The sequence below is a fragment of the Poeciliopsis prolifica genome, unplaced genomic scaffold (assembly GCF_027474105.1).
Source record: "Poeciliopsis prolifica strain line A6 unplaced genomic scaffold, Auburn_PproV2 SCAFFOLD024, whole genome shotgun sequence".
Taxonomy (NCBI): Eukaryota; Metazoa; Chordata; class Actinopteri; order Cyprinodontiformes; family Poeciliidae; genus Poeciliopsis; species Poeciliopsis prolifica.
This window is the reverse complement of record NW_026562399.1, coordinates 4,490,992-4,518,980: the sequence shown is the minus strand read 5'-3', so window position 1 is coordinate 4,518,980 and position 27,989 is coordinate 4,490,992. Positions and strand designations below refer to the sequence as shown.

Below are 27,989 nucleotides of genomic sequence, written 5' to 3'. Positions count from 1 at the left end.
GCCGACAGCAAACAGTCTATCAAATCAAATTTATTGGATTTTAAAGGGGTGCTCTCATTTCACAAGCTACATTACATAACTCCGCTTCATCTCAGAAAACAGCTGAGTCACATTTTAGGTAGGAAAAGTTTCCCCGAAAAAAGTCACGCTACAAAAAAACCGGAACAGATGGATTAAGTCTGAGATAGATTCTGTATATGCTTGAAAAAATTAGAGTTATCAAAAATAAAAGGGGCAGGAAGTGTTAAAGGTTGTGAAGGCGCTGCGTTCAAATTGGTTGGGAAAACGGAGTGATATGGACAGCAGAGTCACGCCTGAACTCCAAACGTTAAAACACTAAAGCAGAGGGGTCCAAACTGTCCGCCCTGATGAACTCCAGGGTCAATCCTGACCAAATGGAAATGACAAAACCTGAAACTGAACTAAATTTTAGGTCAGGTTGTAACTGATTTCAGTTTTATCTTGCGTATTTTTGGGTTGATTTTCTGTAAAATTCACTGGACGTTTGAGACTTAAATAAAAGCAAAAAGCATGGTTGGTTTGTGTTTTACTTCCTTCGGTTAAAATCCAAAACTTTTCCTAAAACAAAAACAAACATCAGTTTTGAATTTTGGACCAAACAAACCGATTCTGAGGGCCACAAACGGCCCACCAGCCACACTTTGGACACCTCTGCACTAATCAACAGACACAGCAAATTAAACCAAAATTTAAACCTCAAGCAATAGAAAGAAATTATCCGAATGCCCAATTAAAAGCTGCAAGACTAGAAAATATAGATTTTCACCTCCTTACAACAGATATCTATGAGTTAAAAACAAAAGTTGACTTTAATGAGCCTCATTTCTGCAAACTTTAATTTAAAATAAAGAATATCATAAACACAGCCACAACCTGGAAACACGGCCTGCCAACTTAGCTCTTTAAACTTGGTTTTGTAGATATAAATATCAAATATTTCACAAGGCACCGGAGACCAAGTTTGGTTCAGTCAACAGATCAATTTCAGCCCTAGGAAAAGTTTTACTCTGATATTTATTTTTTATTGAGCCACATGCAGGATTTCTTTGAGGAATGGGAAATTCTTACTGGACGATCCGGTCGAGGTTGACGGTTGAAACCGTCAGCCGCTCCAACGCAAACTTCAGATTTAAACGCTCTGGTAAATGTAAAAACTGTCACAAAAGCAACAGGTGAGGAACATGTTTTAGCTTAATAAATATGGCAGCTGTCAGAAAGGGATGGGTTCCATGTTTTCATGCTCTGAATCCGTTTAAATGCCTCAAATAATCCACATTAATTAACCTAAAACACTCTCATTTGGCTGAGTTTGTGTTGAAAATGTAAATATCTGATAAATAAGTGAGGAATAAACCTCGTCTCCACGTCCCACTGTGTGGAGCTGATTGAATTTACAAAATAAAAGCAAAACCAGCAAGCAGAGTCAGTGCTGACCCCTAGTGGCGACATGCGAGATGGTGGTCCCATCCAAACTCTGAAAGGCCTCTTCCAGCCTTATGACTCTGGTCAAATCACTGCAAAACTCAATTATATTCAATTGCTGAATCCAAGCTGCAGTACACATAAAAAATGCATGTTTTATACTAAACACCTGAATTTTTCTTTCTAAAATCCTGCAGGGTTTACCTCCTTTTCTATACATAAATGTTTTAGCAGGATTTTAGTACAAAACTTCATGTTTTGCTGCATGACTTTTACTAAAAACATTCTTGTTCTACTAAAAACCAGATGAGATGCTGCAGCTGGTGGACCAGCGTGATTTGCTGCCCCCTAGTGTTAATCTAAACCAGCTGCATGTTTTGTCCGTTAGCTTTAGGCTGAAATGCTCTGACCAGCACAGTGTCCTCTCTCTGTTCCCTGTAACAACATTTTAGTGCAAATGACCCACAACTCCATGCAGAACGGCATAAAAACAGGGTTAATTCAAGTTTTCAAATCAGCTTTTATTATTTTCTGGCAAACAAAACATCTTCCTAACATCTGGTTTTACATCTATCAGCTTCTGGTTCTTCAGGAAGGAAAATGACCGCCTGGTTTCTGGATACGCAGTTTATTTTCTTAAAAGCAAAAAAACTAATAAAAACGGTTTGTTTGGCATCAGGAAACTCCTGGTCTAAAGGCCAAAGAAACCAAAACGACTTCATTTTTATTTATATAGTATTTTTACTACATTTCCTCTTACTCTTGACTTTCATTCTTTTAGAAAATGAAAAAAAAAAGAAAAATGAAAAAGAATGTTTTAGAAAATTTAAGTCCACTTTCTGGACTTAAATTTACTGTTATAAAATAGCAACAGAAGTCGGTCTTTAGTTAAAGATCGTAGAATTTAAACCGGTTCCAGTAATACCTTACTAGTGCTTTTAATTTGAAGGCCCGTAGTAACAAAACGGCCAAAAAAAAAATTTGAGTTTATTGAATTTCACTGCTTTCAAGACAGGAGTACCATTGTTAAAGTCTACTAAATTACTTTTTAAACCAATTTTAAAAAAAAACAGTTATTCTGTCTGAATTAGTAGAAATAGTCTTAAAGCTTCTTATTGGTGATTTATAAATGTATCCTGGCTATTCACCGAATTTATACATTTATAAAGGGAAGCGTTATTGTAAAGTGGATCAATTGTTTTGAGATTTTGGTCACAAATATGTAGTTTGGGGCTGTTTACATCATCATATTCTGTTGATTATTGACTCTAAAGTTTATTCAGACACACTGAAGTTAATAAATAATTTCTATTATGTCTTTCTGTCAGAAACAAACTTTTGTGAAACCGTTAGCAAAGAAGTCTCAGCTAGCTAGTCGACATGCCAGCTTTGAGCTTAAAGTGACTCAGCAGTTCTGAAAATTAGCATATGCTGATTATGTTGGATAATTAGGAATGTATGAATTAAAATCCACTCTGCCTGAAACAATATCAAAGGCTTCATTAAGGTCTTGATGTGACGCAGCAGTAAAATAACATCTAGCAGAGGTCAATGTGTTGTTGGGAAAAAAAGTGCTCAAAGATTAGCATGCTAACATTCTAGCAGATGGCTCGATTGCCAAATCTGTTAAAGGGTTTAAGTTGACAACCAAAATCAATATCTTTGAATTTCAGATTCAACAGGAAGATCAACAATCCTAATTTACCTTTATGTTAAAATGCGAACTCCTGACTATAACCATTACCAGAAACGTCATCTTGGTCAACGGTGAATTGACCTTTAGTGATAATGGCTGAATGCAAGAACAAAGAAGAAAATCATAGGTTGGGAGTAAGAAGGAGTGAATTCACATCGGCCCTGTTCGGTCTGGTCCTGTTAGTGAGGTGTGAAGGCTAATCGAATTCTGGTCCTGCAAACCTCGGTCTGGGTTCTGTTGAAGTGAACTCTGGTTCGGTTTGGAAGCATATGTGAATGCCAAGTGGACCGGAGACCGCGCCAAACGCAGGAAGTGGATTACAGGGCAGGGCATTTTGGTTTGTTTTGGTTGGGTAAATGCAACCAAAACAAACATGCTAGCCTAGCGCGAAAAATGGCTCGTGGTCTTACACCACTAAAATCTGACGTCTCCATTTCGTTTCCTTTTGGTGAAGGAAGTTGTGCTCAGCGTCTTCTTAGTACGATGACAAATCTGCAAGGTTTTTCTGACCACTGATTGAAGTACTGCGCCCTAACCGGACTGGACTGTTGAGCTATTGACCTATAACTGAAGGCGGGTCAGGAACGACATGCTATGGGTCAATTGTCGGGGATAAAACTTTGTCAGTTTCAACCACTAGGTAGAAACAGAGGCGTACATGGCCACTTTATCAGGTACAAACCCCGTCATCAGAACCGCCTACATGCTGTGGTACACAGATTCAGTCGGACAGCAGTGTCCAAACTTATTTACAAAATTGTTAAGTCAAAACAAAATTCTAAAGCCTCAAAAATTACAGTATTTTGTTTTGATTAAATGAGGGGAAAAAAAGTTTATTTTATGTTTTTTTTTTTTAACAGAAAGTGGAATCTTAAATATTTGTAGATAAAAAAAAACTTTGAAGAGCCTTTCACATTGTGAAAATCAAAATATCCTGTTTGCAGAGAAACATTCAGCCTACTGTCAGACAATTTGTATCGCTGTCTTTTAAACAGGTTGAATAAATCAAAATCACATTTGTTTTCTAAAGAAGTCTTCTTTTATGGTAAAAGTCGGCTGATAAACCAACAGGATAAGAGGTTATCGGTGAAAATCCCAGTAGATCAGCAATAATGGGAATAATAAAATAGGTGTTCCTAATAAAGTGGCCCTGCAAGTCTAAACTGCGTCCAATAATATTTAGAAGATCCTGGTGAATGTTTTTTTGCAGCTTAACTCCATTTTCAAAAATGATAAATAGAATTTATAATATAAAACTTTAATATAAGTCTGTATTGTTATGGCTACATGCTAAAAATAAAGTTAAACAGACGGGACACTTTGGTTTACTTAGGACTGAAATTTATGGATCTAAAAAAGTTCTGGATTATTACTGAAAGCTTTTGATGAGATGGATATATGGCAAGCCGTTGGTATAAAAAATAATCTGCATGTTAATGCATTGGGGTGTCCAATGTTATATTTTTAATCAAGGTAAAATTTTGAAAGGTAAAAGAAACATATTTTAACAATGGAAAATGTTCAGTACAATGCAAATTATTTGTCTTTTAATTTCCAGGTTTTTAAAATCAAGAGTTGAACATTTATCCAGAAAAGCCAAATTTCCTACACCTAAACCAGCTTTTATTTAATTTATTAAATCAGGCTAAACATAATAATTTTGAAATAAAGTGACCCAAATTCTGATTTTATAACAGAGAATAAATTTGTTCAATTGAGCCAAAATAATTTGGAAACCAGATTCCTTTCTTATAATTAAATCCTTTTAAAGTTTTTTTTATGTATATATTGAATAAAATATTCATTTCCCACAAACCGAGAAACAAAATCTATTTACTTTTTTAAATTTTTGATCTGTAAGTACTTTAGATTCCAGTGACAAAAGGTTTGGACACCCCTGTTGTTCTAATCAAACTTTGTTTTTGAGGGGCTGGGGGTATTTTTATTTAGCAACAGTGACATAATGGCATTTGTGTATATTTTATTATCAAGAAGTTTTTTTTTCCTCCTGGACTTTAGGGTATTTTAACAGACCACTACAAGTTTAGAATCACTAAAATATAAGTACAGGTTATGAAACAAAACGGAAAACTATAGTAGTGTACTGAATAATAAATAAACATGTTCCTGTTAAAGATTAATAATGCTTGATGTCTTAAAAATAGTTGGTAAGGTGAGGTGAACTGGTTAAAATGCCCTATCCTGTTATTTATGATTTACTTTTGATACTAATGACTTGCCATACAAATAAAGATATGCTTACTGTGTTCACAAGTACATTAATAATAAAAACATATTAAAATGTTTTAAAATAAAAATGCTACATGTATTCGATTTAAGATGTGTGGCTCAGATTTTTTTATGGGTTGATTCATTTCTTTAAGTTAAGATTCACCTTGAAAGCAAAACAAGAAATAATTAATGTTTGAGGTATCTGGTTTATTAAAACCTCAGAATATGTATTAATAAAGCAGCAACATATTCCTTTTCTTCAGCGCGTTTTATGGAAGCTGGATGGAGAAAATCATGCGGCTGGAGGAATGAGTCCCGCCAGCAGGGGGCAGCAGAGGACCCTAACCTGATTGGCTTCAGCGAATGAGAAGGGAATGATCTGCAGGAACGCTTTAGCACATTAAAGAGACACTTCAGATCACCAAACCAGACTTAATGTGAGACAAAGGGAACCCGACCGATCCGCTGGGGAAAGTTTTCACACCCCAAACCTTCATACTGCTGGTTCCACCAGGTGTTCTTCAGTCTCTCTGGACGAACTTTGACCCTCGCCGCTTTACTGAAATTATCTAATTCAGACGTTGGAGGGTTTTCTAGCTGGATTAACCTGTTTGAGGGTGTGCTAAAGTGTTACGCCAAGTCTTTGACTAGGCCACTCCAAAACCATCGTTTTGGTTTTTGAGATATTTCAGTTTAAGATCACAACCTGACTGACAGTCAGACAAAGAGCAGAACTCCTGATTCCATCACATTAGGATGAGCCTTTGTGCTGTTTTGGGTCAGCAGTGGTTCTGGTCTTAGATCACTCCCATGGAAGCCATTTTATCCCAGTTTCTCTTACTTATTGTGCAGTCGAGACCTCTGACCTTAACTGAGGGAGAAGCTATGGTTTCAGACAATATGACATAAAAATTTTGTTGTGGGTTCTTTTGGTCCTCCTGGATGAGTAACCCTGATGTTTTTCTGGAGCCATTCTGGTACCTTAGCCTTTCCTGGGACAGTTCTCCATGAGTGGATCCCAGTCCTATTGAGTTACAGAACCTTGTAGACGGTTCTGTAACTCCTTCCAGACTGAGGGATGCTTATTTATAGTCTGTTCCTCGAATTTCTTCAGATTGGATGTGATTTGCCTACTTCATGCTATCAGACAGGTCCTAATGAATTGGCTGCACTTACTTTGTTTCTCTTTGTCTGATATAAAACCTGGTTTGATGATCTGAAACACTGAGGTGTCCAAGTTCTGTTAGTTTGTGGGTGGAGGAAATAAAACCACAAAGCAATCAGAACTTTGATTGATCCCATCAGTAATCCAGACAACAACAAACACTTCCTGACTCAGCTTAGTCCCATGCTCTGCTACAACCCAACTTGCTCTGCTAGCTTAAATCACTGAGGCCAGTGTTAGAAATGCTGGATCACTGAAGATGGACTCAGATCTGGTTAGGCCTGCTTCACGGTTCTGCACCAGGTAATCATCTGGCTATGGATGAAGGTTGGAACTTCCAGCAGCAGCAGCTTTAAGCTAGCTGCAATCTCCAAGCAACCAACCAAGAACAAGAGAACCACAGCAGCTGGAGATGGATCAGATGGTGAAGTTTTGGTTCCAACAGAACTGAATCTACCGAACTGTGATGTGGAAAGACATCCTAAGAGAGTAAAGACTTCCCAGCATGGAGACGCTCTACTCCATCCGCTCTAGGTCCAGGAAGCCGACCGTTAACAGAGCCGAGCAACAGGCCTCACTTCATCCATCCGGACCGATTCCTCCCACCAATCGGTCCAATTGGTCAAAGTGGTCCAATCTTCACTGGTTGGTTCTTCGCAGAATCTTCTCCACCTTGTTATCCGTAGTGTCTCGTACGTTCACACAGCAGGCGACTACGACCCAAATCGGACTTTGTCACAGCAGCCTGAACGGCCCCGTTCAGATCCGCTCCACTTCCAGACGTGGAACTAAATCGGATCTGGTCATTTTCAAAACGTCTGCAGTTTGAACAGTCGTGTCCCATTTTATCCGAATTTTACTTGATCAGAAGAATCCAGGCAGCAAATCTGGATGTAAACAACAGCTGAAAATGATAATGATAATAACGAAGTGATGAAATCAGTCTGAGTTAGCGAACGCATCACAGCCAAACCCCACCACTCCTGGTCTGACTCCATGTCCAAACAGAACCGGGTCAGAAGCCGGAGTCAATGCTCCACTAAGGGCTCTGAGCTGGTCTTTCTATTTATGAGTTGATGTGATTTGGTTCTGATCTGGTGGCCATACTGTCGGCTCTGAATAACTTTAAAACCCATCCAGAGTGCGGCGGCCATCTTTGCTGCTGTAGACCGAATGCTGCTGGAAGACAGCTACGCTCTTCTTCAGTTTGGTGTCAAACCGCTCACACAGAAATCTGATTGCAGTCGTATTTAATTAGTGTCAGGAATGGCCACGCAAAAATTACAAATGTGAGTTTAGAATCTTGACCTGCTGTGTGAACGCATTAATTCTGATCCGGCTTTCAGTAATGACCCTACAGCTTTAAATCTGACGAACCAGACGTTAGAAACTTAGCGTTGGATCGCTATGTCAAAGGATGACTTCATTATGGCTGACTACGGCGCTGCAGAGGCCTCTGTTGCATAGAGAAGTTACAGGAAACAATAAAATCATCTGACACACAAAGTCTTCATGACTTCAAACCCTAGATGTGAAATATAATTAGCTTTTCTATAGATATTTTAATGATATAGACAGCAAACTAAAACTAATCAATAAGTGTTGATTATCTTTCTGATAAATATCTACCAGGATGAGGGAATGGTCCTCTCATGTTCAGCAGGTTCACTTTGAGTTAGCAAACTGTCTTCAAGCTAAAATAAAACATGATTTCAATCTTTAAATCTTCATATACAGTCCTTCCTGTTAAGTGCTTTAGGCAGCCACTCATAAAAGAAGTTCACACAAATTGATGGACCCACTGAGAGGCTGACCTCTGACCTCCTGATGTCAGCCTCGTTAGCAGGGCGACATGTCCGGGCCCAAGGCCCAACGGGGTTCAAACAAAACCTCAAACTGCTGATTTGAACTCAGGTGGTGCAGAAAAACAAAGTCTGGATGTTTAAATGGTTGAGCCTCTGCTACAACCACACCGCAAGCCCCGCCCCCTGACAGCTCATTGGTCAGCCCATCCGTACACCTGTTTGGCCGGTTTGAATATTTTAGTGTTACATTTTTCTGGTTTTAATAAAATTGTTGGGAACTAAAAGAGAAAAAAAGGCCAGGATTAAAAAAAAAAAGAAAAGAAAAATTTTTAAAAAAGAAACGAAAAAATTGGAAAAAGGAAAAAGTGGGGAAAAAATACCTAAATAAATGTGCTGGAATATCAATGTTGAAGTTTTGTGATGTCCTAATTAAGGTGGCATGCTGAATTGTTTCTTTTTGTTAATAAACTGGGTTTCTGGACAATAAATCCAGCTGAGAAGCTAGCATTAGCCTTACTGGATCAGAACCTGAGCCATCATCCTGCCTCTTCCCAGCTGCCCTAACTCCGCTCTCCTCCAGTGTAACCTAAACTGAGATTATGCAATGAAAAAGGAAATTCACATTAGAAAAATCACACAGCAGTAAATGAAATAAAATTAAAAAAAAAACTCCTGGATGATCCAATTCGTTTCCGATTTTAACGATGAAATCAGATCCTAAAAATGAGCCCTTGAAACTTCTGCCACCCTGAAATTTCAGAAACGTTTAATCGCCCCGATAAAGTTTAAAAATAAACAGTGTAGTTGGAATATCGATGCAGATTTGTAACAGATTTAAATGGGGATGAGGCGCTCCCAGGAGGCGTGACATCAGAGCTGTAACATAACCACCGACCACTAGCGGCTAGCAGCTAGTGCCGTAACAAACCTCTCCATCAGCAGCAGGAGTGAAAGATCAGAGAAAGTCCCCAGGAAGCTCTGCCTCCCGCTCCCAGTGAGGTGAATGTGACCTTTCTTCAGAGTGCAGTAAAATCAGACAAGAGTGAGAGGTCCTTCAGGCAACAGCTTTGTTACAGAGGAGTTGGAGTATGGAGGCCCAGGAGGAGCGACAGAGAGCAGGCAGTCCTGGTTAACTACAGTACCGTAACGGGTCCAGATAGCGCAGCCGCAGCATCAATCCTCCTTGGTGGACGGCGGCCCGCGGCTCCGCAGGTACAGTCGGTAGCCCTTCCTCACCAGCAACACAAACCAGTAGAGCTGCGGCGCCAGGATGCAGCAGTTACCCAGGTTGGTGGCGAGCGGCAGGTGGAAGGGAACGGCGTGCAGCGGGATGCCGTAGTGACGGCCGTACATCCAGTACATGAAGGGGAAGAGGGCGATGCGGCACATGAAGAAGGTCAGCAGCACCATGCCACCATTGACCTTATGCAGCCAGCACTCCTGGAGGCTCAGCTGGAGGGGCGAAGAAGGAAGAGGAAGCCGTTAAAATTCAACCAGCAGACGACCTGATCGTACCACTTCATTTTGGGTCCTTAAACACAACACAAAGCTTGATTTTGAATAGTTGGGTTTAAACAGGAAGTGATGCCGCATCATTATCTAACTCCAGATGTTTCCAAACTGCCTAGGAACCCAGTCTATACAAGTTTACTAATAGAAAGTTTAGTGGAAGGATAAAATGTGGTAGAAAGAGGTAGAGGAGTTTCACTGTTAATGTAATTTGTTAGAAAACAGAAACTTTTAGATAAATTCAGATTCATTTTGCTTTAATTCATGTTGGACTCGCTGCATCAGAACCTTCCACTCGTTACCAGAAGCTTTTTTATCATGCTGATGACCCGGGTCGGGTCGGTATTGGTTGCTCTGTTGTTCTGAGAGTTTTCATCCATCAGAGCTGCAGGAGGAAATCTGGATAATGAGCGTCAACATGTGGGGAACGTCGGAGTGTTTTAATGAGTCTTCCCGGTCATAGGTTCTATTAGTCAGAACCGGGCCGCGTCGGGTTGGGACCACTGGATGTAACAATGCTTTTAAAGGAAACAGCTGACATCATCAAACCCCGAGGTCCGAATTAAAGATGAATCATCGAGTTTTTATCGTTTATGAGGAATATTCATTCCAGCCTCTGATGTCCAGATTTAAAGAAACAGATTTTGATCAGGAAAGACAGAAAAAGGAGAAAGGATGAAAGGATAGAAATAAAGGGAAAGAAAGAACAAATAGAAAATCAAAACAAAAAAAATCTAAACAAAAACAAAGAAAAAAACAAGAGAAATACATCAAAGAAAAAGGAAATTCAGAAAATCAAGACTGAAATCAAAACAGAGATCAAGAATGAGAAAATGGATAAATAATATTAAGAAAAGATTAAGAAAAAGAAATCAAGACAAAAAAAACAATAAAGAAAAAAAAGGAAGAAGACAGATCCCTGTGTATCTCAGTGTACTAATAGAAAGTTTAGCAGAAGGAAAAACGTCTTAGAGGAAGGTTGGATCGAATTCAAGTCTCTGAATTTTCTTATATTTCTTCTAGCTAAACCTCCAGACCTGGAGGAACCAAATGAGCTTCATGGTTCTAACGAAAAGAGAGAACTTCCTGCTGGTCCAGACACAACAGGAAGTCATCTGACCAGAACCAAACGACCCAGTAAACACATCTGCTTGATTCTGATGGTTCTGATCCAACTGGAGCAGCAGAACCGTAGTTTCTCCTGCCGACACGAGAAGTCAGCAGAGATCTAAAGGATTCACTGGGTTTACAGAGATCAGAACCTCTCACTGGACCGAGTTCTGATGTTTTTCTGACATATAACTGGAACCAGAAGTTTACATACACATTTTCAGACTAAACACATCTTCAAATACAAAAACAGAAATTTAATTTAATGTCAAAATGAACAATATTATTGAGTTTTCTGTTAAAGTTCTGCGTAAGTATTCAGATTCCCAGGAAGGCTGAAGCTTTCGTTGGCCTGTTGTTGCTATGAACAGACAGAACCTTTGACTGGACCGCTGCTGCACGGTTCTGATTAAAAATAAAACTTGTTGCTTTTGTTTTTCTGGTTCAGTTTCAGCAGCTGAATAAATCATATTTAGAGGTGAATAATTTGTCCCTCAGCAGTAATCACAGCTCCTCAAGAAGCCCTGAGGGGAAACGATCGGCCAGCATCAGCAGAAGACCAGAGCTGAAGAGCTTGCATCACTTCCTGTCGGAGGGGCAAACCAGGAAGTCAGCAGCTCCAAAATAAAACTTTAAATGTTTGATAATTTGTTAATATTTAGGACAAATTTTCAATTTGAGTCTGGAAAATATCTGAAGCATCAATCAGTTTAAACTCTCCAAGTTCCCAACTGCTCCAACATCATTATTATAGATTTTAAAATCCCAGATTACTCCTTTTTACCTTTATACTCACATTAATAAACAAACACAACCAATAACTCATGTATTGACCAATAAAAAAAAAATCAGTTCTATTCATCTGAAGAAAAACCTTTTTCAAATAAATACTAACCCGCCTCTGAACCTTTTTACGTTTCCACCAGTAGCTGGCTGTCCTCCCAGTAAACAGGAGTTTTTGTTAGCGTTAGCATTAGCATGCGTCTCACCTGGATGAGAATCTTCCCCAGTGAGACGAAGGGCGTGCTGAGCTCTGTCAGGAACAAGCAGCCGATGAAGAAATCCCCCTGGTCCTTCCTAAAGAACTGAGACAAACAGAGACAATAAAACCGTTTCCCACCAAACTTCACCAATAATCACCATCTGATCTGCCTTTTCTTTCATGGAGGAACAGTTAAAGCTATCAGATTTCTTTAGCTGACATCTTAGTGAAATGCTGCCATTTGGGTTTAGTTTCTAGTTCCTTGTGGAAAAACAACAAACATTTACTTCATTTCAGTCAGATACAAACATCATGCTACTTTTGGGGTTCCACTTTGCTGTGAAAAATAAAAATATAAAAAATATGAATGTTAGAGAGATAAAAAGTGTCACACCCCCTTGAACCTTTTCACTTTTATTGCTTTTTATTGTGAATTAATCCATTTGATTTTAATAAGTGTTTTTAGACTGAGTCTCAGGTACTTGTGCACGGCTGTTGTATATCGTTCATCATTTATCGTAGTAAATTCATAAGAATTTTGATTCATCGTTGTCACAATAAATTCCAGTTAATGATGTTTAAAACACCCTAAAACTGTCTATAATGTTTCAACTGCTAAGTTTTAGTATTTTCACCACCATTTAGTAAATAAATATTGATTATTTACTGATCAATGTTTACATTTAATCAAATGTAAACATATAATAAATTGTCACAATAATAAATTTTGCTGGACGATAAGTTGTTCCGTTACTGCAAACAGTAATAGTTGTTTTGAGACCATTTCCTGGCTATATAATGATAATAGAATAATACTAAAATTTACATAGTGATGACATATAGTGACATCCTTACTACGACCTATGAATAGACATAATAATAATGATAATAGTAATCAGGTTTTATTCAATGTTGTATTTGTTTTGAATTTCACAAAAACGACAACACGTCCGCAGCGGAGCCAGCTGTAGGCGGGTGGGATGGTGTGGCGTCCTGGTTATAAGTAATGAATGAAGCCTTCAAATATTGAGCAGTGGTGACGGACACCGCCCCCAGAACAGGTGAGTCAGACCAGGTGGATAAAGAGCCTGAAAACAAAAGGCAAGCCTGCCTGCAGCTGGGCTGGATCAATAAACCATGAGCCTGCAGGCCAGGCTTCACCACCTGTCACCAGAGGACCCACCACCAGAGGCTCCTGCTGATCCGCCTGGCGACAGGTGAGGCAGAACTGAGAAATGTATCACAGTAAGAGAATATACAATAAAACTGTTTTTAACTCATTTAAATAAAAGAGAAAAAAGAATCTCAACCCAACCTGGGCCAGTATGGGAAAGTATTTATACCTTATATAATTGGACTAAACCTCAATATTGGATTCAATTCCAGCAGACAATTCCAGACCCGGGTCTCATTACTGCCTCAGCTGGAGAACGAAGGAATCACTGGATCAGAACCTGTCTGGCAGCCGGAAGTAGGCCTAGAGATCCAGAAAAGCAACATATTTCATCCCAAACCAAAGAAATTCAACAACAGAAGCAAAAATCTGTGACCTCCATCTGATGACAGAACCATGTGGAAGGTTCTGGAAGTCCAGAGAACCTTAGTAGAACCAGAATCCACACAACAAGCCAGCAGAATCTCTCATCAACGACAGATCCAGCACAAAATCTGAAGCCCTGCAAGCCTCACTGACCTAGTTCAGGTCAAAGGTCACGATTCAATAAGAAAGAGACAAAAATGGTAGAGTTTGAAGGCTGAAACTTCTGCTGACCCAGAAGAACACAGAGGCCTGTCTAAACTTGTCGCAATAAATTAACAGTCAGCAGCAAAGTGGTCATTCTTTGACTGTGCAACATTTAGTGGTCGCATGTACTAAAGTCAAAAGCTATTTCAATCAAAAACATCTAAACATTGAACTCTTTCTTTGATATCACTGCACAATTCTTGCATCCATTAAACTTGTGAGTTTGTGGAAAGTTTCTGCTTGAATTTCTTGGCAGGATGTCAGAAAACCTTCCCAGAGCTGCAGTTTTGATATGAACTGCATTCCACCATCAGATCTTCTGCTTGAGGACCAAAAGGTTCTCAATAGGGTCAGAGGTCAGAGGAAAACGGTGACCACACCATGAGTTTCTCCCCTTTTATGCCCACAGCAGCCAATGACACAGTGGTATTCCTTGCAGCATCAATATGCATGAGGATGATTTTGCTACTGAAGGTGCAGCTCTTCTTTTTGAACCATGAAAGAAAGTGATCAGTCAGAAAGTCCATATACTTTGCTGAGGTCATTTTCACACCTTCGGGACTCTGGAGGGGCCGACCAATGATTCTCTCCCCATGATTTGGGCCCAAAGCATGACTCCACCACCTCCTTGCTGACATCACAATCGTGTTGGGATCCATTACTGCGTCCATCTGGACCATCCAGGGTTGCACAGCAGTCCTCAGTCAACAAGTCTGTTTGAAAGTTAATCTTCATGTCTGGCTGGGCCCACTGCAACCGTTACTACTTGTGAGCTCTGGTTAGGGGCCCAATAGTAGATTCATGCACAGCAAGCCTCTGGAGGATCCTCCACCTGGAGCTTCCAGAAGCTCCAGCAGCTTCCAGTAACTATTTACTGCTTTTAAGGGCATTTTAACAGCTGCTCTTAATCCCATGAATTTGTCTAACAGAAATCTTCCTCATTATGCCTTTGTCTGTACAAACCCATCTGTGTTCTGGATCAATCACTAATCTCTTCACTGTACGATAAAGTGTCAGTTTTTGTTACATATCTAATGTTTTCATACCTTGTCATACGGCACTACACTATCTGAGGATTTTTGTCACCAGAGATCCTTTCTCTTCCCAATATTGCTTGAAACCTGTGGCCTGTTTAAAAATGTGGAACATCCTTCTTAGGTAGATTGGTCTCTCTAAATTCTCCCTAGGTGCAAGTGTGTGTGTCCATGGTTGTTTGTCTTGTCTGTTTCTGTGTTGCCCTGCAACAGGCTGGCGACCTGTCCAGGTGACCTGGCCTCTCACCCGGAATGTAGCTGGACATAGGCACCAGCACCTCCCGACCTCACTGGGGACAAGGGTGAACAGAAAAATGGATGGATGTTGATGTTCCCTTAAGCAGGTCGTTTCTACTGAAGACCGGCGTAGCGTGTGCTAACATTCCCATTAGCACCAGGTTGCTTTAAAGCTTTTACTTCTTAATAAATGAAAATCATAATGTAGCAGCTTTTCTCTTTGTTTAGAATAAGCTGAAATGTGATGAAAAAAGCAAAGCAAAACAGAAACAGTTTAGGGTGTAAATTTTTTTACACCTGAGACATTAGAGCCTGTGATTTGCCTACAGCCGCTTGTAACAATAGATTATCTGTGGTTCCCATCAGATGCTCCATCTGCTCAGGGAATCATTCAAATTTTCTGCCACAAGTATTCAGCATCAACTTGAAAGCAGATGAGGTTCAGGAAACCAACCTCAGAGGATCAGCTGCTGATAAAACACCTGGAACCAGGAGAAAGGGTCACTTCAAACTGGAAGCAGGGCTCCGTGCTTCTTGCAACCTTTCAGCCTACTTCATGCTGCCAATCTGGTTCTAATAAAGAGATTTCTTCTGGTCTGACAGTCAAGACTGAACATCCTGATAGAAACTGAACTTCATTTTCCAAAAGCTGCTATTAATTAGCGTTGATTTATTATTCAATGAAGGGGTGATTACCTTTTCACGTGACAAGAGTGGTTTGGACCAGCTTCCTTTTAAAATCTTCAATTAATTTTTGTTTTTAATTTAGACACGTTCTAATAAAGATGATACATTTAGTTCTTCTGTCTTTTCTGAGTCTTTTATCTTATGTTATGTAAAATAAGCAACTATAACTCATACAGGCCATCATGTTTTTTGTTGTTTATTATTTGCAGAATAAATAAGTTAAACTAAATGAATATAAGCGTATAAATGACCGTCTGATTGCTACAGTTCCTCTGAAATGTTTTCCAGTATTCAGTTTCGGGACGTGTGCTCGGTGTTCTCCATACTGGGAGGTTTCCATTCATCCCAGCACGTTCCCCTCCTCTCAGAGTGGGACTTTGTGGCCAAACTGGCATGAAGCTGATGAGTGAGGGAACAGGAGTAGAAACAAAGAACGGGGAGGAGCATTTTGAACGGAGAGGCCAACTGCAGCTGAATAATGTAGGGTAATGTGATCTGAGAGCGCAGACTGCTAACAAAGGCCTGGTTTCCACCTGGACCACCGACCTGCCCGGCCGACAGGATAAACATAAAACCAGTTCTGATCGATCTCTTAAATTACTTTATAAAATTCATAAAAATGGATTTTATAAGCGACAAGTGGCCATATTAGCCGCTGTTTTGTAGAGATGATCTTCCTGAATGATGAATAATTCACTGCGAGGTGTAGTAGCTAAACAGAAAACTAACAGGTCCAACAGTCATGGTTACATGATTCAATTACTGAATCATTAACGGAAAGAGACGTGACCAGAATAATATCGGGTCATTTATTTAAGCAAATGTTCAACCTGCAGGACAGTGTGGTTATACAGTTGACTGGATTGGAGAAATGTCTGCTGAAGAGCAAAAAATGAAACTTAACAGCAGCATCTGTTTGTCTCCAGCTGCTGCGGTTCTCTTTCTCTCTGCTCCGAGTCAAACCAACCAAACCTTTTGAGCAAACTGTTCCCCTCCTCGCTTGAGGGGCACCGCAAGCGACCTCTGAAGAAGACACTGAGTGCAACTTCCTTCTTCACAAAATGGAAACTAAAATGGAGGGGTCAGATTTTAGCGGTTGGAGGACTTCTTTAGTCTTCAGCTAAAAACCATGAGCCATTTCCCATGCTAGCGCTGTTTTAGTTTTAATTACATTTACCCAGAATGCCCTGCACTGTAGTCCACTTCCTGCTTTTGGGGCGGTCTCCGGCCCTCTTGGCGTTCTCATGTGCATTCAAACCAAACTAGAGTTCACATCAACTGAACCCAGACCGAGGTTTGAAGTTCCTTTTCGTCTGCAGCAGAGTTCAGTTACACGTTCACATCTCCCCAAACGGACCAGACTTTTTAATCAAACGGACTGGAGTTGGATCAAAATGCACCAGACAGCCTAAAAACCAAACTGACTCAGTTAATTTAATTTTCATCTCAGCTGAATGTCTCAGAACAGAAACAGGCGAGCAGTAATAAAAGCAGGGATGCGTTCTGCCATCAGATCTAAAGTCTGCATTCAAAGTGATGTTCCTGCTATTTTTAGTCGCTTCCTTGTTTCAGGCCGCGTCCGCCTTATTTCCACCCGGGCCGGCCAGACCCACAGCGTTTGATCGGTACTTCATAGCTAATCCATGACATTGAGTTCTGGGTCTATTTTCTGCTGCCACTTAAGCAATCATTAGGAGGTAATGCAGCTTTGTGTGCGGATTGATTTGAAACCACTGCAACGCATCAGAGCTCCCGCATTAATGGGTTACTGGCAGGCGGGTCTACGGAAAAATCACATGATTTTTACTCATCAGAAGTAATCATCAACCTCAGGACTGTTGACCAGATTTTCTAACCATCTGATCACATTCATTGGACAACTTTCTCTCTCCTACATGGAAACATCAGGAGAACTTTCATAGACGGCTTTTTACAATAACAGAAAACAATCAGCTATGATCTCCCTTCATCCTGATTGGCCGATGCCAAGCGTCGACCAGTCGATGTTTCAAAAAGACCTGATTCAGATTTTATTGTCTGATAAATATGACAACAAATTTGCTAAGTTGGCGACACGCAGACATCTAGATATAAGTTAGTATCTGTAGTTGTTGGTGCTCCTCAGGAGAGCTAACAGCTAACTTATTACAATAATAATGCTAAGTTTACGTAGATTTGCATGTAATTAGTATTACGAGTACATTAAAATGTTAACTGAGTTCATTTCAGGGTCCAATTAATCCCAATTTAATCAAAAACTATAGAATTTCAAAAAATGACACTTTCATCTATCACTGCTGTTAGCGGATCATGCAGCTTGTGAGTCAGATTTATGGACGTACCAGAAAAAAAAAAAAAATAATATGTGAATCACCAAAATGTACAAACTCATGTTGGAAACTTTGAGTTTTATGAGTTTGAATTCATGCGTTTGTGGCGTTTTCTGTCTTTCTGAGCCTGTTTGGACGTTTTCTCCTCTCTAGGTGCTTCCTTGTGTGTCAGCAACATCTAATCCTGATGCGTCAAGCTGCAGATTTATCACCAGCCGAGCTGCCTGCCTGCATCCAGCTTTTTTAATTGTTGGCTTTGAACTACTGGCCTCATCACTGCTGTCTCAGGACCCCTTCCTGTCCTCTCCCCTCCCCTTCCCTCCATACCAGTGTGATAGGCAGCAGGATGGTGAGCAGCGCGATGTGGTGCAGCACCAGCAGAAACTCTCTCCGGACGAAGGAGTTGACGGTCCTCAGCGAGTGCTGCTTGTAGTCCTCGTGGCCCTTCACGTGGTAGCGGTAGTAGTGGCTGAGGTACATGGCGAAGATGTCGTATGTCATGTAGGGGACGCCGTACCAAATGACGAAATAGGTGGCCAGCCAGTGCCTGAGGAGAAAGGAGACTTATGTCAGCAGATGGAAAACCAGCAGAATCAGCAGGTAGGTTCATGTTAAGAGTAAGGTAGAGGTTCATTAAGACAACAGAACTGAATAAAAATGACAACCTTTGACCTTTTTTTTGCTCTGAAACTTGGGGGGAAAAGATTAAAAGCAGAAACTGGTCAAAGAGATCAGAATGGAAAACTGAGTGAGCTGGAAAAATCCTCTGATGCTAATCGTGCCTTTAAGATGCCATCAAGACAGCAGGGCAGGTTAAGACAAACAATGGTTCAAGGTAGGAAAGATGGAAGGACAGCATTTAGTGAACTGAATAGACAATAAAGTCTGGAAGTACTTATATTTCCCCCAGAGTCCTTATATTCTGCTTCTCTAAAGCAGGAAACACTGAAGTGAATCCCCAGATGTTCCCATTCTGTGCAGGAACCCTGTGTCCCTTTAAGACGTCTTATATAAATCACAGGCTGCGTTCTAGCTCAGATGTTGTTGATGTTCCGGAAAATGGTAAATAAACCAAGTCAGATTTAACGAGGCCTCTTTCATTACGTCCAGCAGATGAGGCGAAGCGTCCCGACCAAATGACAGGTTCCGACTCTGGCCGATCGTGTGGAGCATGGGTCTGATAAGCTCCAGGCTCAATGAGCGTCACTGAACTGAGCAGCGCTGAGGATTTAATCTGGAGGGGGAGGATTAGCAGGCTGAAACTGGGACTGCTTGGTCCGGCTGCTGACTCAGTGGGATTAAAGGGCTAGCATTAGCCTAATATCACACTTTCCTGAACCACAGAGAGGCCAGCGCTACGCTAGCACACACATCAGTCAATAGCAGGTCCATGAAGAGGCCATCTTGTTTGTACCAAATTATTCCTATTGGTGGCTACTAAGGGTGTGAAATATGGACTGGGAATTTCATCATGATATCTTATAGAGCCATTGTGAAAACAATGTAAGTTATGATTTTAAAAAAATGTAATCCTTTGTTTTTATGCAACTACCTGGCACAGAATTTTCAGTTGCCCTAAGAATGTGTAATAAATCATTTTTCATCATAATTTTGTTACCACAATAATACCTCACCATGAATGGATATGCATCTGTGTGGTTTATATAAAACAAAAAAGCTTGTCCACAACCAAACCAGATTTTAGAGACACTTAATATATTATCCACACATTATAAGCAAGGGTGTCAATAATTTTTATCTTTTTTTTAATAAAATCTAAATATGTTCAGTCATCCATATGTTCTTTCTTGAGAAAGCGAGAGAAATGACTAAAACAAGACATTAAGAAACAAACAAAGGATGAATAATGGAACTACAAGGCAGAAAGAAACAAAAGGAAACAGAGAAAGACTCAAGTTTATCTATTAAAGGTAAAACAGCCATTGTTCTGATGAAATAAGACTAGAAAGCTTATGCTCATTAACATCTGTTTATCCAAAGTAAAGCCAAGTGCTGAATGTAAGATATTTACTCTTTGTAATGCTTCCAAACATTCCCACTAAGACATGCTGGAAGAAAATTGAATTTGAGCTACAAGGACTATAACAATAAAATCTGACCTGTCATAAATGATGTTGTTGCTGCATGAGGAAACCACGATGACCCCTGCTGTTGTTGCCATGACAGCGTGGATGGAGGACACCAGTCTGCAAAGAAAGACATCCGTTCATCATCATCACCTGAAATAAATTTTGGCTTTAATAATAGTTATTAAAGATGGCCCCCAGGGAACGTCTGTGCATCAGAACATTTCTAACGGTTCACGCTTTCCGGATCAAAGTCTGAACAAGCAGCTGGTAAACTGTCAATAAATAACCAGCGTTTAATATTATAATATTAATTAGTTCGTTTATAACGGAGGAATCAGCCAACAGGAAGTTCTGCTCTGGCGTCCAGCAGGGCGGATGAGCTGCAGGTGTCACAAGTTTTTACACATTTATGGTGCAAACATTAAAACTCTGGGAAATCTTCAGAAATCAGGGTTTCTGCACATTTCTGCGAGTTAAATTTCGGAGTTTTCTACAGATTACAGCATGATTCTGAAACAAGCTGTTATGGTCCGAGCACCAAGGAACAAGGACAAATTCATGTATGAAAAAAATAACTTCTATTTATTTAAAAAATCTTAAAAGGCTTTCTACAACAAATCTAAAAAAAAATAATAAGAAAAATGGGCCCAAAAGAAACCAACTAAGGTATACCTAACTCAACATAACAAACCAAAAAAACTGACTTCACACAATGAACACGCAGGGGAATTTATACACAAATGAAGAGAGCTGAGGAAGAAGACAACAAACAATACATAAACATCAATAACTAATTAAAATCAAAACATTTTTGATTTGAATTAGGACAAAATAACCCAACACCATAAATGTTTTAGCAGTAATGCAATTGGTAGAGAGAGAGGAAGAATTTTCCACATCAAGTCCTCTAATGGTTTGTTCCATTTCCTGGTTTGCCTTAAACCAATCATCTTCCCCCAGCCAGTCCTTCAAACTCAACAAAAACAACAAAAGAGTTAATGATCTAAATACACATCAGGTGTTTACTAAATGTGTCCACCCAAATTAGTAAACAACCTAATACAAAACCCACCACCAGAGAAAAAGGTAAATTATTAATGTAAAAACATTTAAATAAATACAAACACTGAGGAAAAGATGGAGGAACCTCCACACAAGCACATAGATTTTAAATACAATGGGGAATGATCTGCTACTCTGGTGTAAGTAAAGCTTCATAAAGTGGACAGAGGTCATGTTGTAGGCCATTCTTAGTGTAGCATAACGTAGCATAGCATAGTTGTATTAGCGTCGCCCGTTTCCTCCCTCTTTGCCCAGAGCGGTGACCCAGGAGAGGTTGCGTCTTTGCCAGCTCTGTGACCTCTGGGAAGCCAGCGATGAAGGGACAGAGCAGCAGGATGAAGGCGGGTGGTGTCGGAGCAGGACCTGTGGTTACATCACCAGGTTGTGAATGGGAGCTTCAGCTGGGACCGGCTCTGCTGCTGGCGGCGCTCCAGCTTGGCAGCACTGACACTAAGCTCCTTTAAAATCTGAAAACATTTCATTTAATCCCCCCTCCCCGCTCTGGAGCTGTAATAGCTCCGTTTACACAACACTTTGTTGAATAATGATTTCCTCTGATGGATGTGCATAACAAACGCACATTGATGAGGGGAAAAGGCTTTATTGGTACAGCTTAAAACTAAATCTCACATTTAGAGAAAAGCTTTTTTTTACCCCTTACTTTCCTTTCATAATGTTTTTTCTACGAATCATAGAAAACACTGTACAAGTGGTTTTTACTTCAAACATCCCTTCTGCGTCTTGGAATGGAATATTAGCTACATTTTTATTGCAAGAACAGTCGTAATATCAGCAGAATAAAGACAATTTTACTAGAAAAACATCTTTATATTCTGAGAAAAAGTTATTTTAATAAAAAAAAAGGTTGTGGACTTTTATGTTACTTTTTGAATTGGAGTTCTCATAATGTTACGACCCCGTCCCGCCGCCGACGCGACCCCGTCCCGACGACGACGCGACCCCGTCCCGCCGACGATGCAACTCCATCTTGCCCACTTCACTGGCTCATTCTGATAACATTACGAACTCATTCTTGTAATGGAAAAAAAATAAATAAATCATATATAGAGGAATGCAGATGTCACACAGCAGTGAAAGTCAGAATGCTGGCTTTACTGTCGCTTAAAGTGGTTTCTGGCTTTTCTGAAAAACAGTTAAAGAGCTCAGGTGGAGCTGGAAATACATTTGTCCTGAAGTTACAAAGTTTCACACTCACTGGTGGGTCTGTGCCTTACCAGAGGCACCAAACTCCAAACACCCATTTTTGTTTTCCATTTCATGAAGGAAGTTGTGCCGTGTCTTCTCCCAAGGTTTTTGTGTCATTTATGTCAGTGGTTCTTGGTGCAGGAGGTTGCTCAAAGGGTTTGTTTGGTTTGACTCAGAGCAGAGAGGAGAACCACAGCAGGTGGAGATGGAGCAGTTGATAAAGTTTTGGTCCCAAATATGCCAAGTCTACCGGTCTATCAGGAGGGAAATCCTCCTTAAAGTTCAAAGTTTGTAACAAATGTGAAAGAGTACGTTGTTTTCCAAGAAGACGGGTTTTCAGCTCAGTTTTGGTAATTTTAAAGAAGAAAACCCTGAAAAGTTGCTGGTTGTTGGTTGAAACCACAGACTGGAGGAAGGGAACATTTCCCCCTCCAGTCCTGCTGCTCTGACTGTGTGGCTGCACGCCTTGTCACAAGACCCAGATTTCACACAGTCTGCCGTTCATTCATTGTGTCCGCCAGTAACCCCCCCGCTGACGAAACTCTGAGGTCGGTGGGGTGAGCAGAGCGAGAAGGGAAAAGGAGAAATGCCTGGCTTTATGCTCCTGCTGCATTAGGCCTCAGTGTTTCCTTCCTACAGGCTGCTGCTGCTCAGCCCGGCAGACCCCGGCACTCGGTACCGGAGCCGGTTCTGATCCTCCAGGACTGGAACAGGAAGTCTCTCTCCACATTAGAACCACATCATCTGATAAATGGATGCTGCCGCGTCGCTGAGTGCCTGAGCAGCGGTTAATCATTTAGAAAACAGGAAATGATGTTGATGATCTTGTTTATGTTGAACCACTTCTTGATTGATGGAAGGAGAGTAAATGCGATCGACTGTAAACGGTTCATCGATTCAGTGGATCGTGATCTGAACCAGTTCGTTTTATGTCCAGGTCTTCAAAGGAAAACAAAAAAGATCGATGTTGCTCACAAAACCACAAACTTCCTCCAGAAATACCACAGAGTGAAGACAATCTGCTGAGTCAGCATTTTAATTCTAATCGACATGGTGGGAAATTTGTTGCAATGTCACTGCAAGTGAAGGATGCTTCAAAAACAAAAGTTTGAAAAACTTTTGTTTTTCAAACACTCACTTTGAAAATGTTTTGAGGATAATTCAGAATGTTTGCAATCATGAAATTTATGCAGTTACCTACTTTTGAAATATTTTTTTTTCTTCAAAATAATTGTGAGTTTTTATTTTTTTAAGATTTTCTATATTTCAATTTCTTTAGGATTTTTCTTTCGGGTTTTATTTTGTTTCAGTTTTTTTTTCCAGATATTTTTTCAGATTTTGTTTTCTTCAAAACATTTTTTCAGATTTTATTTTTTTTTTTTTCAAACTTTGTTTCAGTTTTTTTTTTTTTTCAAACTTTGTTTTAGTTTTTTTTTTTTTAAAGAAGTTATAATTTTTCCTTTTTCACTGCTTTGTGTTGGTGTCACATTGAAACCATTAAGACACTTTTAACAGAAGGTGATACCGTGGCTGTCGGGACGGAAACTGGAGCCGGCCGCCGTGCCTCCAGCCCAGCTGTAGTAGTCGGGTTGCATAATGCTGGTAATGTGACTCTGGCTGGAGTTTCTTCTGCATCGCTCAGGCAAACTCATCACTGTGTGTTTACACGCCAAACAAGACGGAGCCAAACTTATCACATAAACTTATTAACTTCATGAACTCCATGGAGCCGCAGTTGTTCTTCTCAGCAATAACAATACTGGAAAATGGTCTAAAAACAATAATCTATTCATCATAATAACTTCAGGGACGCTTTATCGTCCTGGGAGGATTTTATCACGTCAGTCCTAATTATGAAAACGCAGAATAAACGCAGATAAAAGTGGTGATAAGTTTCACCTATTACGTCTTCTTTAGACAACGACGTCTGTGACTGCGGGTCACAGATATTAAAGCTTCACAAATACAAATTCTGCTCTTAGAAATCATTCCCATTTATAAAACGTTTCTTTTGGAAGCTTGTTAAATTAAAAAAAAAAACTTTTTGATGTGTATCCCTAACCTGCACACTGTAACTGTTTTTAATTTTTGAACTTAATGATACTGATACTCTCCATAAACAGTGGCGAAAATTAAAAAAATGACAAAACTTGGAAGATTTTAAACATTATTAATTGACAGTAACAAATAAGCCTTATAATAAACTTTATAATAATAAATGGTAAGTCATGAGACAAATGCTCACCACCAATGCATATTTTTAAGTTAACCTACTTATTGTTTTTAGAACCACCATATTTATCTTTAAATTTTGACCTTTCTGTACAGTGTTTTGCTCTGTATTCTGCTTTTACATATTTTATTTTGCTATCTTTCTGTGAGTCTATTTGCTTTGAATGTGTGACTCTTTGTTGCTGAATATTTCTATTGTACTTCATGTTGAAGGACCAGTAAATTCTTCACATTTTTTCACATCAGACCTGCTGTGCATGTTTGAAAAGTGCCGCTTGTATTTTCTCAGGTTATTTTTGCCTGATGTCAGCAGTATTGATGATCTGAAGCTAAACTACATTGAGGAAACATCAGAAACGATTCCTGGATTTCTCCTCTGAGGAATAATAGACGTCGTTTCTGTGGCGGATGAACAGGGCGTCTTCCCCTGGGGCGTGAATGCTGCTCCAGCCAGGCTCTCCGCTGGCTGAGCATTAGGAAATGAGCTGAAGCGTTGCTCACTAACAGGGTTCAGGATTAACCGGACTGGCAGCAGAAATGACTGTCCCGCTGACCCGGCTCACTACAAACAGCAGCCATCACTGAGGAGGGAACCGTTTACGTTTAGGAAACTCCTTAAGACGAATTCAACTCCCTAGAAATAAACAACTAACCTGTCACAATAAGCAATTAATCAATTAATCACAATCTTGTGCTAAAATTAGCTTAACAATTGGATAATAACTGTTAGAGAGATGATCCTCTGTAATGTGTAAAGAAGTGTTATTTAAATTGCATGTGGTGAGTGTATTTTCAGATTTAGTGGAGCTTCCAAAAGTAAAATTATCAATCTGATCATCGGACAGTTTAGGACGTCTTAAACATTGTCAATTGGAATTTATGACCAAAATAAATCTAAATGCTTATAAGAAATTTATCATAATAAACGATACCATAAGCACCCAAGCCGAATGCAGTTGTTCGTTTGCACCAGCGCAGGACAACAAAAACAACAATATCCATCACCATAGACATGTGATCAATATCAACAGAAATTCATCTGATAAAATATTCGAGAATATTCACTGAAGTCCGATCCAAAACCGCACGGCATTCTGGGAGACGAAGAAAGAGGAAAGACAATAGCCACTCTTTGGTTACCTAGCAACAGCCTGCTGAGTAACTGGCACAGCAGCGGTTCCAGGTTTCCCCACCACGACTCATAAGTGCTAAAAAAAACAACAATGTGAAAACTGAGGATAAAACAGGAAAGATCACAAACAGCAGTTTGGTGACATTCAAGAAATTAACAAAACACTAATTGATAATTACTAGAAAAAATTCTGGAGAAGTTATAAAAAACAAAAACGAAACCACAGCGCTAAGATGGAACAATAGGAGGCGAGAACCAACTGCAGTTTTCTGGCTGATCACAAACCTCTAAAAAGTCTGACTTTCCGATTTTGGCCGATATGGACTTTTATTTTCTGGAAAGTTGCTAAATATAGCGACTTTTCACACGAAGACGCCACAGGACAACGACGTCGCCAGACCAACAAGCTCCGATCTCCCAAATTTAAGGAAATCGGTCCAGATATATCGGCCGACCAATTTATTGGTTCATCCTGATCATATGACCAAACAACATGACCAACCTTATCCCTTCACCATCAGCATCAAGATGGCCTCAAACATCGGTTTTACTCCCTATTGATCGATCTGTCTGCTGTCGTCCTGTATCACCTTACATTTTCAGAGCTCCTTGTGATCAACTGAATCGATACATGAGCTAAATTATGAAGACTAAAGTTAATAATTACACTGAACACGTTGGAACTGCTGATGGAAACATTTTCAATGTGGCCGTTGTTTTGGTTGGTGAGGATTATGGTTAGATAGTGAGAACTCAGCAGCAGTTAGAAAATCCTGCTGGTTTCCAGTCTGGAGGTGAAGAGTGACCCACTGGGGTATGATGTCATACTTCCTGTGGGTGGCATGATTGGGGAGCGAGGTCTAACCTCTGACCTGACAAAACTGTGTGAGAGAGGGAGGACACAGGAAAGGAAATTATGAAGGCAGCAAGGAAGGAAACGGTTTAGTAAACAAGGAAAGAAGGCAGGAAACAGAGAATGCAAAGGGGTAGAAACAAGCAGGGAATGTTGGGAAAGAAAAACAGAAACAAGGACTTAAAAAAGATGACAGAAAAATGGAGTTTAAAAAGGTAGGCGGCTAAGAACGAAAGGATGCAGAAACAGGAAAAAAAAATGGCAGAAAATAAGGATTTATAAAACAAGAAAATAAATAGGGGCAAGGAAGGAAACAAGTAAGGGAAAATGGTAGAAAAAAGGAAGAAAAGGAAAGGAGGAAGGAAGGAAAAAAAGACCAGATGGAAGGAAGGATAACTGAGTATATGACGGGACAAATAAGTTTACAGATATATTTCCCAGCCCAATTTGTTAGTCCATAAAATGTTGGAGTGTAATCCCAGTCTGCAGGAGACTAATCCCAGTCTACATGTGACCTAATCCCATCAACATTCCCATGTAAACCCAGAACGGAGACGTTTCTCACACTTTGCTTTTTTCCCTGCAGGGACCCATAGTTTGGATGCGCGGTGACATTTATGTAATAATGCGTCCAGTGAGCGAAAAGCTAACTAAACCCCGACAGGAGCAGGAAAACCCCGCGGCAGGATGAAATATCCCCGTTTCAGGAACATTTCCTCTGCCGGGGGAAGAAAGTGCAGCAGCGCAGGCAGCTAACTGGATGAGAGCGACCGTTACTAGCTTAAACCCCGATAATCAGCCAAGACGTTCCGAAAACAGCCGAACCGAACCGAGTCACGTTACCTCTCGCTGACCAGAACCACGTCGGCATCGGTCCAGTGTTTGAACACGGCGGGCAGAATCTTCCTGAAGACGAAGAAAAGACCGGGGAAAACTACAGCCCCGCATGCTAAAACTTGCCACATCCTGCCGGTGTTTTCCTCCCAACCTGTCCCGGAGACCTGGCCTTCTCTGCCCCGCTCGGCTGTCCGCGAATCCCGCTCGGTTACAGCCTGCGGCGGTGAGGCATTTCCACGGGGCAGAGCTTCGGTGCTTTTTCACCGAGAACGGTCTAACATCTCCGCACAGTCACAGTGAAGAGAAGCGCAGCAGCAGCAGCGGAGTCGATGCTGAGCTCCTTATCTAACGCTTACGCTCCACTTCCGCTCAGGAGACGAACACAATAAAAGCACGGCCGGAAATGCGTTTACTTTGAAGAGCTGCGCTGTTAACGCGTGAAATGTTCCCCTTGACATTCAGTGGATGGATGGACTGATTTGGAAAAGTGTTTTCTTCTGCTTAAAATCACTCCTTTGTAATGATGATGTTACTTGTATTCGTTTTTAATTCGACAACTTGCAACTACATTTGCATCCATTTATGTCTGTTTACTTTATTTTT

At 40.3% G+C, this 27,989-nt stretch overlaps 1 protein-coding gene across 1 annotated transcript; it reads right to left on the bottom strand.

Moving 5' to 3' along the window:
* Positions 1 to 14: 14 nt before the first annotated feature.
* Positions 15 to 27,836, bottom strand: tlcd3a (TLC domain containing 3A). Its single transcript, XM_055046901.1, has 5 exons — positions 27,393 to 27,836; positions 20,095 to 20,181; positions 18,302 to 18,521; positions 11,950 to 12,045; positions 15 to 9,793 (listed from the first exon to the last, which is right to left on the bottom strand). Exons 1-5 carry the CDS (start codon positions 27,512 to 27,514, stop codon positions 9,515 to 9,517), a joined length of 804 nt encoding a protein of 267 aa, XP_054902876.1. The 5' UTR covers positions 27,515 to 27,836; the 3' UTR covers positions 15 to 9,514.
* Positions 27,837 to 27,989: the final 153 nt, after the last annotated feature.